Source organism: Artemia sp. Qi Xiang Cuo, chromosome 20 (genome assembly GCF_049724085.1).
Source record: "Artemia sp. Qi Xiang Cuo chromosome 20, ASM4972408v1, whole genome shotgun sequence".
In the NCBI taxonomy this organism is placed as follows: Eukaryota; Metazoa; Arthropoda; class Branchiopoda; order Anostraca; family Artemiidae; genus Artemia; species Artemia sp. Qi Xiang Cuo.
Window position 1 is genome coordinate 41,403,604 of NC_142813.1, and position 20,092 is coordinate 41,423,695.

The window sequence follows — 20,092 nt, forward strand, 5'->3', positions numbered from 1 at the left end:
ATCGAAGGAAAATTCCAAAATTCCCGAAGGATAGGATATCCTATCCAAACGAAAGGATTGCCAAAGGATATCCTAATTGTCGAAGGGAAATGCTGAAATTACCCCAGGAAAGGATATACTATTCAAAGGAAAGAAATGATTAAAAATATTCTAACAGTCGAAGGACAATATAAAATTGTCAAAGGAAGGACATGCTATCCAAAGGAAAGAATCGCAAAAAAGATAGCCTAATTGTCGAAGGAAAATGCCAAAATTGCCGATGAAAAGAATATTCTATCCAAAAGAAAGGCTTCCCGAAAGCTATCCTAAAAGTCGAAGGAAAGGATCGTCAATATCAACAACCTTTTTGTAATTCTAAACAATTATCTTAAGACCCTTCAGGACGTTACCATTGATATAAATTTCACAAATTAAGGATAGATAACTCAAAAATATACCAAAGATGAATAAAACTCAAAATACACATGACTCAGAATACAAAAATATATAGTATTGACAATATACAAATAAATAAATAAAACGACTAAATAACACCACTGGGATTTAAAAAAAGACTAATGAGAATACTTCATTTAGGATACTATTTAAATATTTTCTTTCAGTGGCATCTCTACAGCAATAAAGGAAGGATACAAAAATGAAATACAGAGTACGTAATTTCCAAGACCACACTGCCTTTCCATGACGATAAATAAAAGCTCAAATAAGGATAAAATCCTTTTAATAGTCAGTGTTTCACAAACAGTGATAGAAAATCACGAAAAATACCAGATATTTCGGTCACATCATCAGTTTTACTACTGATGACGGTCACTGCATATGTGATCGAAAAATCTGGTATTTTTTGTGAGTTCCTATCACTGTTTGTGAAACACTGTCTATTAAAAGAATTTTATCCCTATTTGAACTTTTATTTATGGAAATACAGAGTAACGTCAAAACCTTGGCATTTTGCATAAAAGGCACAAGTCCACTTTTCCTAATTTTTCAGGAGAGTAAAATGAAAACGCAAAATGAAAAAAATCTTTCCCATAAATCAGAATTTAAGAAACTTGAAACTATAAAGACGGATTCCTAGTTAACTTCTTAATCAGAATTCGCTGGAAATGTCCAAATTACTCAATTGTTCATTACTTAAAAGATTAAAGACTTACGCTCTTTTGGGACAATTTGTAACTCGGCTAGAGTCAAAGATAAGCCCATTTTGAATAGACCAACTAATAGATCTCTTCGAGCAATTTCAAACCATATACTTAATTCATTTTCGGGAAAAAAACTAGAGGCCCTTTTTGCAAAAGGCCACGGTAATTATCTTGTGGAAATATAACAGATAATATGCAAAAACTCTATCCCTAAAAGGAACTTAGCAAGGACCACTATACTAGCATAAACATCGAGTAAGAGGGCTTTTAGTTAGGCCCCTTACACAAAACATTTATATTTCTTTTATTTCCCCTATAATTTGCTTATAAAAGTATTTTTTCAAGTAGACCCTCCAAAAATATATTTCTATGTATGTGCCTTTCACTTACTGTAGTCAATGCATATTAATTATTCCACACTAACAAAGCTTAAGACTTTATGTTACGTTACGTAATCTTAAAGAGCGATACGTTTTGTCCAAAATGTATGTTCATTTGCCTATCTGCTTCTTTGTTTTCGGATGCATTTCTTGCTAGGTCCGATATCCCCACGTATGATACACATCAAAGGGATAGTCTTCATGCTCCTCATACTACCCCATTAAAATATTTTCTTATTTATAAAAGGGTTCAAGCTTGTATTACATAATTTAAATTATACAAATAATTTATAAATAAACAAAAACTCTATTAATTTGGGCAATTTTAAGAATAAATAGATATTTATTATATTCAAATTATGAGCCTTGTTGGTTTTTTTGGAGGCTTATTATTTTTTTTTTTTTTTGTATGATTAAGATGAGGATTCGCATCTGAACTACAACAAGGAGCCATTTCTCGTTCACTCTTTTTTTAAAGTTACATTAATTAAGTTTTTCCCACCTCATGGACAAGCCCTGCTTTTCGGGTGGTTTATTCATTATGTTGTATGTTTGATATAAACAAGGTATTCAACGACAAGAGCAACAACTTCAAATTTTACGTTATGTAAGTTTATGTACCGCTATATAAAAATCAACATAGCATTTCCATATGAGCAATTGATAAATTTTGAAAATAAATTGATAAACTTTTCCTAGAAAGCCTTTCACGCTTGATCAGAGCTTGAATCTCCAATCCACGTTTTTAATTTTAGAATAGTTTACTTATGATTGTGGTCATGTTTAACGATGGTTATGATGGTTTTATGGATTTTACGTCAGCCTAGTGTGAAAGGACTAGTGTTAAAAATCAATCTGTCATTTCTATTTTATATAAACAAAACGGAATAAAAATACTGAAAAACGGTAAACCTTTAGTAATACAGTGAATTTATACATTTGGTAATAATTATAAGTTCAATTTTCTTTTTTTTTCTTCTTGCGACGTTAACTGTCTTAAAAGTTTTGCCCATTTCCCAATATTTTCGTTTCATGTTAATTACAAATAGAGATGAAGCTTGCTCTAAGAAATTATTTCATTTCTATTATATTAATGGAGAAAACAATAATTCAAACTTATTTTTCAAACAATAACCCTGATATTTTGTCTCACTTTAGTCAAAAAAAGAGAAAAAAAAGAAACCTATTTTTTTTATTTAACCTATTTTTGGAAACACCCTACCTGACACATGCAACTAAGATGACAAGTAAAATAATAAATCTCAAACACAAAAACTTCACGCTAATAAAATCAAAGAACTTCTAAAAAAGCAAAAATATTGGGAAAAAAAAAAAAGTAAGAATGAAGCTCACATAATAGAACAAGGCCCCCAACCTTTTTTTTCACGTCCACAGTCCTTTGAGAAATAAGTCACGTGCAACCTTACCAGCATTTTCCCCCTTCTAATTTGACTTAAAAAACAATACTTTATGAAATACAACTGCATTCAAGTACTGTAAAAGGTAACTGAATAGAAACAAAACTACCCATATAAATATTTTCTTGCCCACGTCTCCCGGGCGTGTACGTTGATTTGGTAACCACTGCTATATAAGGATAGATTAAAATAATAACAAGGCGTAGGCGTCTGTCCTGCTCTTGAAAATGATTCATTGTTGGGTTACAAACTGTAGAGAATTATAACTGTTTCCTACGACGGTTAATTAGAAAAGGGCTGTACATCAATCCCAAAACTGTGAATAAAAATTACAGAAAAAAAAGAATACTAGAGGGTTAAAACTCAACCAAATACTCAATTTTAAGAATCGATGAGGAATATCGATTGAGGAAAACATTATCGATGACATATCGATAATGTTATCGATATATCGATAATTTTATCGGTAATAACATATCGATGAGGAAAAAATTTTTCACAGATGTACAAGTATATACGAGGAGGTATCGAAAAAGTTTTATTTACCCGTTAACAGAAATTTTTCACATATATCTTCTCTTTTTCAGTGTAAGAAAACTCAGCAAAAAAATCTCCTAAGAGAAGATCTAAATACGATTGATATAGCTCCAGATTTTCAGTCAATTACCAGCATGGCTCTTGGAATAGAAATACAGAGGAAAATGTTTGAGAATGTATTGCAGTCACTGGACATAAGTTAAAGCATTGAGACGCCGAAAGGGAATTCGGGGAGAAACCGGAAAAAAAGTAAGGAGAAAAAAATCTGAAAAGGATTAACCAAATGTTCCAAGCGTTTTTTTGGCAACCCTGATTTATTTATTGCGGAAGTAAGAATATTTTAACAAAAGGAACACACTTCCGTCTCAAATGACGTCCCAAAGTTGTAAAATCAAGAATTTTTCTGGAAACCACTTGGGGTGAGATCAGGAAATTAAGGTTGATAATGCAGAATCTCAAAGACAAACATCCTTATGTTTTCACTGTAACTTAACGTGAGTGAGCCAAATGCCCTTTCGCCAAATGAACAAACATTTTGGCCAACTGAGCAAAATGCTGAGCAAAATGCCCTTACTCCATCAACAGCAGCTCAACGCAAGTGAGCTTGTGGAGAAATACAAATAGAATGGGCTGATTTTCTCAACACCCCGCACTTAGGAGCCAATGATGATAATAGAAAAGCTTCTAACAATTTCAAGTTAACAGTTAAAACTTTACTATACCTCCTCGAAAGGGCTTATACGGGATTTTTGTTCACGGGAGAGGGGCAAAAAAAAACTTTAGAAAACCCATCAAAATTTTTATATATGCATTTCGTTACTTTTTTTACGATTCGGACAAAGTTTCGGGGGAGGGGGTTCAAACCCAGCAACTATCCACCCTGGATATGACCTTTCCTCCTTGTTGTTTCACTGGATACTCTATAAAGCTTCATCTAAAATCGCTAATAAAATTCACAATAGAATAAAAAAAGAACTCAGAATATAAAGAATAAATTTAAGGAAAATGATAAGTAACTTTTACCCCATAAAGAGTAGAAGTATCAAGAGATCCCCTAGAAAAAGGGGAAATTTTTTAGGACTCCCGCTTAAGCCGCTTAGGACGAGAAACAGCAGAAGTGCCATCTGCAAACACCTCTCCAAATTTATGTTTCTTTCCCACTTGGGACTGCGCAGTCAAGAGAAGAGAGATGGCATGGGTGTTCATCTTATCAGCGAGCAGTAAATCCCTAAGGTCACTCATTTTCTGGCTTCTGAATTCAACAGAGTTATCTTCATTTTTAACTCCTTCATCGCCATCTAGACAAAAGAGAGATATCAAAATTATAAGTAGCGGTAATTGTTTTCTTTCCTACTCTCAAGGATAATATATATGTTACTGTGAATGTCGGAAATCTGGTTAATGTCGACATTCACCGGTGAATGTCCAAAATTAATTTTTCTCTGCTTGGATTCAAATAACTTTGCGAATCAGCTATTTCAGTTTTATGCAAGCTTTGATGGTAAAAGTTGTAGTTAGGTTAAATTCGGCTAAAATCTTAGAAATGGGTTAAAAATCGAACCTAACCCAACTTAACATAACATGTCACCATCAAACCTTGCATAAAACTGAAAAATTTGAATGGCAACGCTGACTAAATCCAAGGAGAAAATGAAAGGTATTTCGGACATTCACTGGTGGATATTCACCAATTTTGGACATTCAGGGTAACATATATACTATAACATAATGCCTTTTGAATTACTACAGTCGATTTCGACCATAGCATCTTTTTTTAATGAAACAAGGAAATAAGGACACATTAAGAAAGGAAAACACTAGGTGAGCCACAAAAAGAAAAAAAACATTAAAAAATATAAGTTAATGCAAGTATAAAATGCAAATTATAATTTGAAATGAAAGTATAAAAAAAGGGATTAAAATATAAGCCACAAAAAAACGACATAAATAAAAATATATATGTGCGACTAGTGATGAGGAAGTTTTGTTTTATCTTATTTAGAATTCTAAATTTGTTTAAAAATTAGGTTTTATTTGAAATCATTTATCCTTTTTTGATGAAATCAAATTTGTATTTATCAATCATACGATTGAAAAACTGAGGAAGTTTTGTTGAGCGGTAAATATAACCTAGATGGTGGTAAACATTTGCAATACTATTATACTATCTGCTATTAATAAATAATTCCTCGAGCCGTTTGTGGTGCACAGGGCATCCATAGATGTTTCGAGGAAATTTATTTAATTGCCGGGCCCCCTTTCCCGTCGGCCCCCTATTAATTAATAAAAAAAAATACTATGGTATTTCCGTCTGCCATCCAAGGAATCTGACTCATTACAGAAAACTCAGTTTAGAGCCTTAAAGCCTAAGGTCCCCGTCTGGGGTTGCTTGGGGACTAAGCTTGGATAGTGAAATCACTAGCTTTGATCATAGAGCAAAATCATTCTGAGGTAATTTCGTAAGGTGTAAGGTAAAGGATCTGAACAGTGAGAAATTTTGGTAATTTATATAATTGAAATTATACTTAAAATAAGTATCATTTTGGTAATTAAACGACATATTCGGAAGCAGATCGAATCCGTTGATCTTGTGTGATTAGTTTACGGATATGTGATATAAACCACATTTATAATACCTCATAGGAATAGATACCTGATAATATAGAAAAAACTTTGCAATACATGCAAGGCCGTATTCAGGATTTTTGTATGGGGGGGAAGAACAAAAACCTTAAAATCACATAAAAGGTGTGTTAATATTGCTAATTACAATAAACATTAAATTTTCTGAAGATAAAGCAGGAAACTGCTACCCCCCCCCGATGCCCCAATATGTTTCCCATTTTTAAATATGGTTTTAGAAAAGAGACTTTTCGATTCTATTTCAGATTATATTGTATTTAGGGACAAGTACAGGTAATTGCTAGATTATTATAATGCTATTTAGTTTATTTTCGCTACGAGAAGGCGACTGTTAACACATTAGACAATAAACTGTATAAAGTATAGAATAAAAATTAAAATATAACAAAAGACTAGAATATAGCCCTTCCTAAGATATTGTAGATACACCCTTTTGGTGACCTGGATGCATAGAGAGTCTTTTGATTCATTTCAGCATTCCCCCCAATATAGCCTGAAAATGTCAAGCTAATACCATCATTCATTCCTGACATATTGCAAATACGCCCTTTTGACAATCTCGATACATATAGTGTCTTCTGATTTAGATCAACATCTCCCTAGACATGCCCCGAAAGTTTCAATTTAAGTACCTTTAGTCATTCCTGAGATGTTGTAGATACGCTTTTTTGACAACCTGGATACAGATAGTGTCTATTCAAAACCCGTAGAAAAGAATGGTATATATTTGTATGTTTGGCCCATAGTAGAGAGTCTAACTTATGTATTGAGCGAGATAAGTGTCTGCTTATGGCTTTGATATAAATAAAGACTTAGATATATATATATATATATATATATATATATATATATATATATATATATATATATATATATATATATATATATATATATATATATGGTTATACATTTTAGGTAATAGCGGTCAGCAAATTCAAAAACAAAACAAACGTGGGTGAAAATCCCCAAAACGAAGCTAGAGCAATGTGGCACCAAACAGCTCAAGAAGGCGTGGCTTTCCCTTGAAGGTGTAGACAGTTTCCAAGGCATCAAACAAATGGCTAATGTTTGTATTTATACGGCCGGAAAGTGTGGCCAAACTCAACTAATTAGTTTTACTTATTTATTTGCACGATTCAACGTGGCAACACTGACGAAAATGTCGCACTGCCCTGTAAGCTTCATAATTTGAAATCAACCAAAAAAAAAATCTTAGGAAAATACAGTTTTCATGAATGAACAGACCTCAGATGGGTACAGGAGACAAAAAATACTTTTGTTTTGAGGTTCTTGGTACTTCAAGTTAAAAAAAAACAAAACGAAAAAAATATAATTAATAAATATATAAACAAAAATATATAAATCTGCAATGATTCTTATGTATAAAGGAAAAAGAATAGAAAATTATACAAAGGGGTACTAAAACGTATCGCTCTTTCCAAGTTTAATTATATTCAGTCCACCAAATTTTATTTTACAAAGTATTTACTCTAAAAAAAAAAAAAAAAAAAAAAAAAAAAAAATGTTTGCAGCCAAAAAATCTTTGGTTATTTACAAACTCGTATTTACACCATACTGCCATTATACAACTACAATGCCACTATATTATTGGTATCCACTGTTATTGCGTGACAGTGGCAAATAAGGAAATCAGCAGCCAAGAGCATCTACTCCAAGCTCAGTCATCAATGAACTAGTGTCAGCAATCGAGGCTTTTGGGAAGGTAGTTAATACAGCCAAAACCAAGGTTATGCAGGTGTCTAGAGACCCTGCTACAATGCTGGGTCTAAAGACCCAGCTGACACTAAAAGGGGAGCCAGCAGAAAATGTAAACTCCTTCATTTATTTGTCCTAATTTCATGACAACAACTGATCAAAAGCAATCAAGCGAAGACTTGGTCTGACTAGCGCCAGCTTCAAAAACCTATTGCTGATTTGAAAAAGCAAGGCTCTGTCAACTTCTTTAAAGGCGCGACTATTCAGTTCTCACAGAATTACCATCGCCTTAAACTTAAGCGAAAGTTTTCAGTAAAGGCTGATGATGAGCGAAGAATCTCCGCTTTTGAAACTAAATGCCTTAGGCGCGTTGCGGGGATTCCCTCCGTTGACCGAGTCTCAAATAAAGACCTCCGAGAACTACTACGTTTCCCCCTTCCCCAAACCATCATGGACCGGATCAAAAGCCAACAAATCCCCTGACTTGACCATATTCAGCAAATGCAGTTGCAGTTGAGAGTTGCATATTTGTTTATATTGAAAATTAGATTTGTTGTTATTATTCAAAAAATATTTCTTCTAGGATTATTTTTCACAGATTATCTACAGGAAAGCTAAATAATCGCTTCAACGCCTTCCATGGGGTCAAAAAATTATTTTGGAGATTGAGAGTAGTTCAACCTAAGGAAATTGCAACTCAACTAATTGAAAATTAAAATTATAAGAAAATTGAATTCTTTGGTACCCTCTGCTAGTGTATAGAGTATAATTGAGAAGTGAGAATTTGTATATAATGAAAATAACCTTGCTATTAATTTTTACTTATTTAAGTGCTGTTTCTATTTACTTGTTGTGAAGTGAGTTTGTTTTCTTTTCTATTTTTGTGTTCTTTGTTATTCATTGTGTGCAGTATTTACTGTAAAGAAGATTTTCCAATAAATATATAAGTAAATAACATAAAAAATAACAAAATATGCCAGATATTTCGCAAGACATTGGACTAAGAAATTGAAAATGACCTTATTTTTTTGACTGCAGCATCAACCATAGTCTTCAAAAGACACACAATTACACTTTCTTCAACCTAATAAAAGCTCACTATCTACAAATAAAATTTAATTAAAAACTTTGCTGTTAACCAGAAAAGCTTTCGTAATATTTCGATTGCAAAATCGACCATTGTCTTCGACAGACCCAAAACTACATTTTCTTCACAACACTGAAATAATTACAAAAAAATCAATGTGCAAAATTCAAAACCCTTGATAAGAGAAAACAAGGCTTCCCCATTATTTGTCACCAGTTTTTATTTGTTTGCCTATACCCATTATAAAGCCAATACATACCATATACCCATTATTTGTCGTCAGTCTTTTTTTTTATAACTCACCTAGTGTTTTCCTTTCCCGAATACTTCCTTGTTTCATTGAAAGAAGATAATAGGGTCCAAACTGATTGCAGTAACTCAAAGGGCCTTATGTTATACAATATGAATTTACTCAAGACCAGGAAAAAAACCCTTCTGACTTATTTCAATGTTATCTATAAGCATTTATTTATACAAGAAACTGTTTCTAGGCATCAAAGATAAGACCGTGGATGTGAGCATGGGTGGCAAAGCCCAAAACCCTCAATTAGAAACAATAAGGTATTAAAAGTGCATAAAAATAGGATATGAGACATATTCCCATTTAAATATCGGTAAAAACACCACTGTTATCACCCCCCCTCCCCCCGACAAAATTACTGGCGGCGCTCATGGAAACGACTTTAAAAAATTGAAATTAAAACCTCTAGCTTTTTCACGAGGGAAAAAAGGAGGTACAGCACACTTTGGAAAAAAAGAAGACTAAGTTCCAAGTATCTCAGGAACTGATTATGTATGGTGTAAACAGAATGAACAAATAGAAAGAGCGTGCTCAGTTTAAGAATAAAATTTGACAAAATGTCACATGACTCAGTTGACAAAATATCACATGAGCCAATTGGTGAAAATGTCGAAAGGGCTGACGAATGACAAAAGGGATATAACACATTTTGGAAAAAGAGAGAAAGTTCAAAGCCTCTTCAAAACTGATTAAGGTATGGAGAAAACGGAGTGAACCAACAGAAAGAGCATGCTGTGTTTAAAAATAAAGTTTGACAAAATGTCACATGACTCGGTTGATCAAATGCCACAAAAATTGGTACACAAAAATGCCACAACGGTCGGCGAGTGACAAAAAGGATATAACGCATTTTGGAAAAAGGAGAAAGTTCCAAATATCTCGAGAACTGATTAAGGTATGGGGGAAACAGAGTGAATAAATGAAAGAGCGTACTGAGTTTGAGATTAAGCGTTGACAAAAAAATGTCACATGATTATCAAAGAAATGCCTTTTATATCCCGTCAGTCTAAGTGTCGATCCCAATTCGCTTTTTAGTTTTGATGCATTGTAACATACAATGTAAAGTCCTGTTTTACTGTAATAGTTAACAAAAAACATTCCGATAAAGAAGTTTTTCAAAGAAAAGTAAAGGCCATTTTAAACTTAAGATCAGCAGATGCAAATACCTGTTAAAATTCACACTCAAAACCAACAGAAATTACTATTAAAAAATAAATAAAACCCAAAACGAACAGAAATTAAATAAAAAATCATACCAAAAAAAACATACAACAAGTAATAATATAAACCAATAAATAGATCTTAAAGTGAGTAATGCTTAAATTGAATATGCAAATAAAGCTTAAAACGAAAAAAAAATCACTACAAACTAAGAGTTTGGATATCACCTCCTTCTCTCACTGTAAAAGTCTAAAACCTATTGCGTCATTGGCGCTTTACTGAAAACGAATTTTATTGAAAATATTGAATATTGAACATAAAATATTCAGTTTTATTCATTAGTTCTTTCTAAAGCTGTACAAGACGAATGTAATTTCACTACAAACAAGAATCTGGATACTGCCCCCTTTCTTAACTGTTAAAACCTAAAACCTACTGTTTCATTGGCGCTTCACTGAAAACAAATTATATAAAAAATATTTTATTTTCCAGTTCTTACAGCATTGAAAATTAAAATAAAATTACAGTGAAATAAAATTATGAACTGACTGATCTTTCAACAAATAATATCATTATATATTAAATATTCAATTTTATTTTTTTTATACTTTCCAAGACTGTTCAAGATACATATAGTTTTCAGTAAAGCGCCAGTGACACAGTAGGTTTTAGAATTTTACAGTAAGAGAAGGAGGCAATACCCAAACTCTTGTTTGTCTTGATTTTTGTTCGTTGCAAGCTTGATTTGCATATTCAATTTAAGTTCACTCGTTTTAAGATATATTTATTCATTTACATTAATATCTATTGTGTGTTTGTTTGCATTGATTGTTTATTTAATTTGTGTTCGTTTTGAGTTTCATTTATACTTCAATAGCAATTTTTTTTCGTTTTAAGCTTGATTTGAATATTCAATTCAACCATTACTCGCATTAAGATCTGTTTATTTATTGATATTATAACCTTTTTTTGTTTTTCTGCTATGATTATTTATTTCATTTCTGTTTGTTTTGGATTTCATTTATGCTTTTATAGTAATTTTTGGTCGTTTTGAGTTTGAATTTTACCTTTCTTTGAAAAACCTCTTTTTAAGAAAGTTTTTCTTAATTAATTTTTGTTCGTTTTTTATTTAAAAAAGTTTCAAGTTTTAAAAATTCCTTATTTTAAAATCAAATGTTCATCAAAGTATCACAACTGATATCAAAGTAACAATATCAAAGTAAAGAAATGAGTTTGTGTCAACCTCGGAGTTTTTATTATCTGATGTTTGAACTATTTTTAACAAAATGGCTATCTCAAATTTTATCGGATGGACCTGGGGAAAAAAGGGCATGGGGAGGGGGGGTAATTGCCCTTCGATCTCTTTTGACTCTTTAAAAATGTACTACGACTTTCCATTTTCAATCAAATAAACCCTCTCTGAAGTTTATACGAGCACCCCTTCTATAAGAAATATATATGCCCCCAGGGCATATCTTACAACACCTGTCCCCGGGCCCTGGGGATCTGTGTCGACCTAGGAGTTTTATTATCTGAAGTTTGAACTATTTTTAACAAAATAGTCACCTCAAATTTTTATCGGATGGGTTTGGGGAAGAAAAAGGGGTGGACGTGGAGGGGCAAGTTGCCCTCCGATCTCGTTTGACTCTGAGAAAGTGAACGAGAAATAATTTCCAATCAAATGAGCCCTCTCTGAAGTTTATAAAAGCATCCCTTTCATAAGAACCATATACGGCCCCAGGACATAACTTACAATGCCTGCCCCCCGGACCCTGGGGGGTTGTGTCGACACCGGACTTTTTTATATCTGACCTTTGAACTATTTTAAAAAAAATTGCTATCTCAAAATTTTTATCGGATGGATTTGGAAAAAAAGGGCGAAGTGGAGAGAGGATGGGGGCTAGATGCCCTCCAATCTCTTTTGACTCTTAAAAAGTGAACTAGAACTTTCAATTTCCAATCAAATGAGCCCTCTCTGAATTTTATACGAACATTCCTTCAATAAGAACCATACATACCCCAGGGCATAACTTACAACGCCTGCCAACGGGCCCTGGGGGGTTGTGTCGACACCGGAGTTTTTATCTGACCTTTGAACTATTTTTAACAAAATGGCTATCTCAAAATTTTTATCGGATCCATTTGGAGAAAAGGAGCGCAGGGGGGGGGGTAGTGGCCCTCTGATCTCTTTTGACTCTTAAAAACTGAACTAGACCTTTCAATTTTCAATCAAATGAGCCCCCGCTGAAGTTTATAAGAGCATCCCTTCAATAACAGCTACATATACCCCCCAGGCATAACTTACAATACATACCCCGGGCCCTGAAGGATTGTGTCAACCCCGACGTTTTCGTTATATGATCTTTGAACCATTTTGAAAAAAGCTCTCTCAAAGTTCTTATCGGATGGGTTTGAGGAAAATAGGGCATGAAGGGGGGGGGGGTAGCTGCCCTCAAATCTCTACTGGCTCTTAAAAAGTGAACGAGACCTTTAAATTTCCTATCAAATAAACCTTCTCCGAAGTTTATACGGGCATCCCTTCCATAAGAACCCTATATGCCCCCAGAGCATTACTTACAACGCCTGCCCCGGGCCCTGGGGGGCTGTGTCTACCCCGGAGTTTTCGTTAAATGATCTGTGAACTATTTTTAAATAAATGGCTATCTCAAAGTTCTTATCAGATGAGTTTGAGAAAAAAGGGCGTGAAGGGGGGGGCGGGCTAGTTAAGCTTAAATCGCCTTTGACTCTTAAAAATTAAACTAGAGCTTTCAATTACTAATCAAATGAGCTCTATCAGGATTTTACAAATACATCTCTTCCATAAGAACACGTTTATGTCCACAATGTCTTACCTGCAGCGCCTGCCCCCGGGCGCTGGGGGTTGTGTCGACACCAGAGTTTTGTTTAATGATCTTTGAACTATTTTTAACAAAATAGCTATCTCAAAATTTTTATCGGATGCATTTGGGAAAGAAGTGCGTGGGGGGGGGGGCGGTCTGGTTACCCTCCGATATCTTTTGACGTTAAAAAGTGAACTATAACTATCAATTTCTAATCAAATGAGCCCTCTGAAGTTTATAACAGTATTCCCTCCTTAAAAACCATATATGCCCCCAGGGTATAACTTATAACCCTTGCCCTGAAGATTGTAGGTGAAGTGTCCAGCTCAAAGATATAATTTCCAGAACTTTCAACTACGTTGACCAAAATGGCTATCTCAAAATTTTGATTGGATTTGTATTGGGAACTGGTGGGCGTGGTAGGGGTGCTAGTTGCCTTCCTATCACTTTTGGCCCTTAAAAAGGGCACTAGAACTCTCGATTTCCAATCGAATGAGACCCCTTTGAAGTTTATACGACGATCCTTCCATATGAAGTGCCTCTGGAAAAAATATAAAATAATAATAATAATAAAACATTGGAGCCATATTCCCTTTACTACAGGCAACGGTATATCGTTGCCTCTGATAAAGCAAACACACCCAAAAGAGCCCTTTCGTGCTGGCAGTTTCCCGCCCTTGGCGCTAAGGTTTGACGTTTTTTTACCTCAATACTTCAAGAACGAATGTTGTAACACAATAACCATATGATAAACAAAAATCGAATAAAAACAGATTAACCCTCACATAGAATCAACTTATTCTACTTAGGAATTTAGGCAGTCAAATATAAAGAGGAAAATGATGATGATCTGCAGTTACTTGCAGAAAAAAAAATAAAAACTATCGTTAATTGGGTTTAGTCCTAATTTGGTTACTATTAAGTTTTAAATTTATTAATTTATTAAGTCCTAAATAGGTCCTAAATGAAGTCCTAAATTTACTAAGTTCTAAATGTAGTTAATTCATTAAGTTCTAAATTGGTTATCAGAAAAACCAAGATCTCTTTAAAGACTTACTGGTAACCTCTGGTCGAATATGTCACATTTAAGATTAGAGGGGTAAAAACCATTATCTGAAAAGGACTGTGATGGAGGCGGAGTATGCGCAGCTATGTCGGCCTCAGGTGGCTTAGTACTGCAATGAGTCTCTCTAATGTTCTTAACTTAGTTAGGAACTTAAGTTCTCCATACAACTAGTCTCCTATATTATTGGATATTTGTAAGGTAAAGGATCTGAACAGTGAGAAATTTTGGTAATTTATATAATTGAAATTATACTTAAAATAAGTATCATTTTGGTAATTAAACGACATATTCGGAAGCAGATCGAATCCGTTGATCTTGTGTGATTAGTTTACGGATATGTGATATAAACCACATTTATAATACCTCATAGGAATAGATACCTGATAATATAGAAAAAACTTTGCAATACATGCAAGGCCGTATTCAGGATTTTTGTATGGGGGGGGAAGAACAAAAACCTTAAAATAACATCAAAGGTGTGTTATTATTGCTAATTACAAGAAACATTAAATTTTCTGAAGATAAAGCAGGAAACTGATACCCCCCCCCATGCCCCAATATTTTTCCCATTTTTAAATATGGTTTTAGAAAAGATACTTTTCGATTCTATTTTAGATTATATTGTATTTAGGGACAAGTACAGGTAATTGCTAGATTATTATAATGCTATTTAGTTTATTTTCGCTACGAGAAGGCGACTGTTAACACATTAGACAATAAACTGTATAAAGTATAGAATAAAAATTAAAATATAACAAAAGACTAGAATATAGCCCTTCCTAAGATATTGTAGATACACCCTTTTGGTGACCTGGATGCATAGAGAGTCTTTTGATTCATTTCAGCATCCCCCCCAATATAGCCTGAAAATGTCAAGCTAATACCATCATTCATTCCTGACATATTGCAAATACGCCCTTTTGACAATCTCGATACATATAGTGTCTTCTGATTTAGATCAACATCTCCCTAGACATGCCCCGAAAGTTTCAATTTAAGTACCTTTAGTCATTCCTCAGATGTTGTAGATACGCTTTTTTGACAACCTGGATACAGATAGTGTCTATTCAAAATCCGTAGAAAAGAATGGTATATATTTGTATGTTTGGCCCATATTAGAGAGTCTAACTTATGTATTGAGCGATATAAGTGTCTGCTTATGGCTTTGATATAAATAAAGACTTAGATATATATATATATATATATATATATATATATATATATATATATATATATATATATATATATATATATATATATGGTTATACATTTTAGGTAATAGCGGTCAGCAAATTCAAAAACAAAACAAACGTGGGTGAAAATCCCCAAAACGAAGCTAGAGCAATGTGGCACCAAACAGCTCAAGAAGGCGTGGCTTTCCCTTGAAGGTGTAGACAGTTTCCAAGGCATCAAACAAATGGCTATATGTTTGTATTTATACGGACAGAAAGTGTGGCCAAACTCAACTAATTAGTTTTACTTATTTATTTGCACGATTCAACGTGGCAACACTGACGAAAATGTCGCACTGCCCTGTAAGCTTCATAATTTTAAATCAACCAAAAAAAAAATCTTAGGAAAATACAGTTTTCATGAATGAACAGACCTCAGATGGGTACAGGATACAAAAAATACTTTTGTTTTGAGGTTCTTGGTAATTCAAGTTAAAAAAAAAAACGACAAAAATATAATTAATAAATATATAAACAAAAATATATAAATCTGCAATGATTCTTATGTATAAAGGAAAAAGAATAGAAAATTATACAAAGGGGTACTAAAACGTATCGCTCTTTCCAATTTTAATTATATTCAGTCCACCAAATTTTTTTTTACAAAGTTTTTACTCTAAAAAAAAAAAAAAAAAAAAAAAATGTTTGCAGCCAAAAAATCTTTGGTTATTATTTAAACCACACTGCCATTATAAAACTACAATGCCACTATATTATTGGTATCCACTGTTATTGCGTGACAGTGGCAAATAATTGCGGCCTCAGGTGGCTTAGTACTGCAATGAGTCTCTCTAATGTTCTTAACTTAGTTAGGAACTTAAGTTCTCCATACAACTAGTCTCCTATATTATTGGATATTTGTAAGGTAAAGGATCTGAACAGTGAGAAATTTCCATACAACTAGTCTCCTATATTATTGGATATTTGTCGCCCCCTTCCCCAGTGTACCGCAAATATTTAAAGAGAGCTTACCACTTTTAGTAGAGATTTTTATCTGCTTTCGAACTTCAGGTTCATACTTCACCAGAATATTAACCAATGGTTTTGCCCAGCCAATGTGGAGAACAGGAGTGGAGCCTTCCTCCTCCCACATGCAAAGTCCATCATAGAAACGCAGGATTGAAGCAAAGCTATTGGGGTCTTTTAGAAGTGTTTGAGCAGATATTCCAGAGCTCTCTACTTTGATAACATGGGGTATTAACTCATTGGATATTTCTAGGAACTCTTTGTAAATTTCCTCATCGTCACGAGAATAGTTATACCTAAAAGAGAATAGTAGGCTAGTAAGAAACTAGGCTATTTGTCCATTAAACAGACATAAAACCAGACAAAAAGAAAATTTAGGCTAAATAAATCTAACAATATTTAATCAATAATATAATATTTATTTTATTTAATTAAATTAAGTCTTCTTAAATCTAATTAATTTTTTAAAACATAATTATATTTTAATTATATTATATTAATTATATAATCAATAAGACAATCTTAATAATATAATATTTAACACATTAATAAATAATTATATCAACAATATATAATAATAAATGGAATTTAAGGTGAACAATGACTTCCCTACATCTATATATGTATTTAAAAATGATCTTTGATAAAATTCATCTGAGTTCCTGACATTAGAAACAGGGTTGCCAACTGTCGACGCCAAAAAAGAGTGCAAATCAGAGCCAAAAAAGAGTGCAAGTCAGAAATTTGAGCGCATGTCGCTGCCACTACGCGCGCAGCCCCTTTCACTGTTCTGACCACTTTTGCCATTTACACATAATTATCACTTATCGTTCGATCAATAAACATATTACCTTTAGATTTTTCAAATGTGTTAAAAATAAAGTTATGAGGACTCCCTACTTAAATCAACCTCTAAGTAATGGGCTAGATAACCATTATCATTCTTTTTTTAGATTCAAAGGTAATCCTCTTCTGGAAATTTGCAGGTGTTCATTTTGATTGATTAAATCTTTAATTGATCTAAAGTTGATGGCATCAAATGTTTAGTTAAAGTTTTGTCTCCATTTTATCCAAATGTTTTGAAAGGAATTTAAGAGGTCCAAGTAACTAGTGGTGACCTATAGCTGACTTTACTGTAGTCAAGTCAAGTACCGTTTTTATTTCACAAAGAGTGCAAAGAGCAAATAATGGGCAAAAAGATGCGAACCCCGTCCGTGGCGTGAAAGAGTGCAATGAAAAAAGAGTGCATTTCACACGAAAAGTGTGCAAGTGGGCAACCCTGATTAGAAACCAGGTGCCGAATTGAGATGCTTGACTTTGTAGTAAGGCAAAAACCAACTATTAAATAAGATGATAATAAGATTTAAATTTAATCCTAAGAATTAAAACTGTCCTAAGAATTTGAGATGCCAGGAGTTACATCCTAGCTGCCGAGACACCAACACAGGGGGTCCTCTAAGATTTTATGAGAAGTGCTGAGACACCGACAAGGGGGTCCTCTTAGATTTTGTGATAGTTGCTAGGACACCAAAGCAGGGGTCCTCTAAGATTTTGATATAGGTGCTGAGAAACTGACACAGAATTTCCTGTACGATTTTGTGAGAGGTGCTGAGACACCGACGAAGGGGGTCCTGTAAAATTTTAAGATTTATCAGATACTGACAATAAGTGCCCTCTAGGACTTGGTAAGAAGTGCTGAGACAGGGAGACACTGGCACAGGGAGTGGGCCTCGAGGCACAGGTCCTCCTTAAATTTCACGATATGTTTCTCAAATTATTATGGCCCTGATTAAAGGACATATCTAGAATTTTTGTTCGGGGGGGGGGGGGAATTACACAAAAATACAAAATGTCTCAGAAATTTGTTTTATATGCATTTTTGTTACTCTTTTACGAGCCGGACGAAAATTTCGAGAGGGGAGGGGTAAACAGTGTACCCACTTCCCCTGGATACGGCCTTGTCCTCATTTGATATTTCAGGATCAAATTTCCTCCTCGTCATAAAGTATTTATACTCTATAAAAAAAAAAGAAAAGAAAAAAAAAAGAAAAAAAAGTGAGGAAGTTAAATCTAAGGGACGAATGGAAATTCTGTGTTTAAGAAAATAAACCTGCTACTATTAGTACATCTCAATCAGTTTCATTCCCTGTTAGGGAAGAGGTTACTATTAAATAATAAATGACGTAGGTCCCGGACTTCGACATCCACCCCATGCATCAGCACGTCACTAATTCTCACAAAATCTTAGAGGATTTTATGCCTCTTTCATAGCCACCTCGTAACGTCCATTATGCCAAACAAGAGAAATTAATTTTGCATCCAGCTAGTTTCTTTGAGGACTGTTTAAATAAATCACTAAAAGAGTTGAATATTTATTCATGTTTGTATTCTGGGTTTCAAAATCGAAACAAATTTCATAAAAAAAGGCAAAAAACTTAAATGTCATTCAGATTTCTACTCGCTATCAAAAGTATGTGCAATCAGATAGGACATACTCTAATTGTGTTTTTGACAAATTATTTGTCAGTTACAAAAGAGTAAGTAAAAAATTGCATCCAAAGAAGTTAGTAAAAGTTAAAAACAGACGGCAAAATTACTAACCATTCGCTAGAATCCATCTAACTCTAAAAGTTTCACTTATATTGAATATAAAACTAATAATATCAATTATACCAAAACTAGTCTAACTCTATCATAAATGTTATACCTAAAGGGAGAAGGCTGCACAATGGAAAATTCTATTTAGATATTTTTGAACTTATAAAAAAAAAATTAATAATGAAAGACAGTGTAAAAAAAATAAATTAATATAACATAATCAAACAATAAAAAACAAATTAATTTGATAACTAATAGCAATATTTACAACACTGTATCAAAAGGGCTTAAGATATGAAAATCCGTTTTTCTGAACTGAAAGCTTTTTAGAACAATAAATTGCAAGTAACTGAGAAACTGATCATATTTACCAGAAGTTGTCCATCAATATATATAGAAGGAAATCAGGCCATGTTCTTTTCCAGAGAATTAAACAGGAATTTATGTAAGGAATTTAAATTCATCTTGATAATTGGAAATTCGTAGCCATAACTACAATTTATTTGAACCACTGAAGTCAGATGAGAAACCTTGATTATTCGTTGGGGCAATAAGGGGCATACTCGCTTTGGAAAGTAGAAAAAAAAATAGATGGTATATAGGAAAAACAACTAAAATCTAAACAGTGAAATGCAATCCCCATTTACTTACTTGTAAATTTATTTATATTAATATAAACAAATTAAAACAAATCTCAGGGCTCCCCCTCCCCTCCAACAAATTATAAACTTTTAGTATTATATTTCTAATGTTTCAGGGCATTTTGAAATCATTCGAATAACGTAAAAAAAAACGATGATTCGTTTAATTAATTTCCCAATTTACCCCAGACAAAATTAATTTGTGTTGTGATTGACTTAGCTCACGCTTTGACGCTGTTCTTACGACGTCAATTAACCTTTAGAATATAAGCATGCTGCTAGCTGAAAATTTCATAGGGATATTGAAGAATCGGGTTAAATCGACCAGACAGGCGTCTGGATTAGTGAAAAGAGATCACATGAA

The 20,092-nt window shown here is 33.4% G+C and overlaps 1 protein-coding gene across 2 annotated transcripts in view; it reads right to left on the reverse strand.

Moving 5' to 3' along the window:
* Positions 1-862: 862 nt before the first annotated feature.
* Positions 863-20,092, reverse strand: part of Mnn1 (menin 1) — a 65,085-nt gene continuing 45,855 nt past the window's right edge. For both annotated transcript variants that reach the window (XM_089105715.1, XM_089105716.1), the window contains exons 6-7: positions 16,496-16,785; positions 863-4,775 (exon numbers count right to left, since the gene is read on the reverse strand). In XM_089105715.1, coding sequence (XP_088961841.1) covers positions 4,552-4,775; positions 16,496-16,785 — 514 coding nt within the window. In that variant the 3' untranslated portion in view covers positions 863-4,551. The remainder of the gene's footprint in view (positions 4,776-16,495; positions 16,786-20,092) is intronic.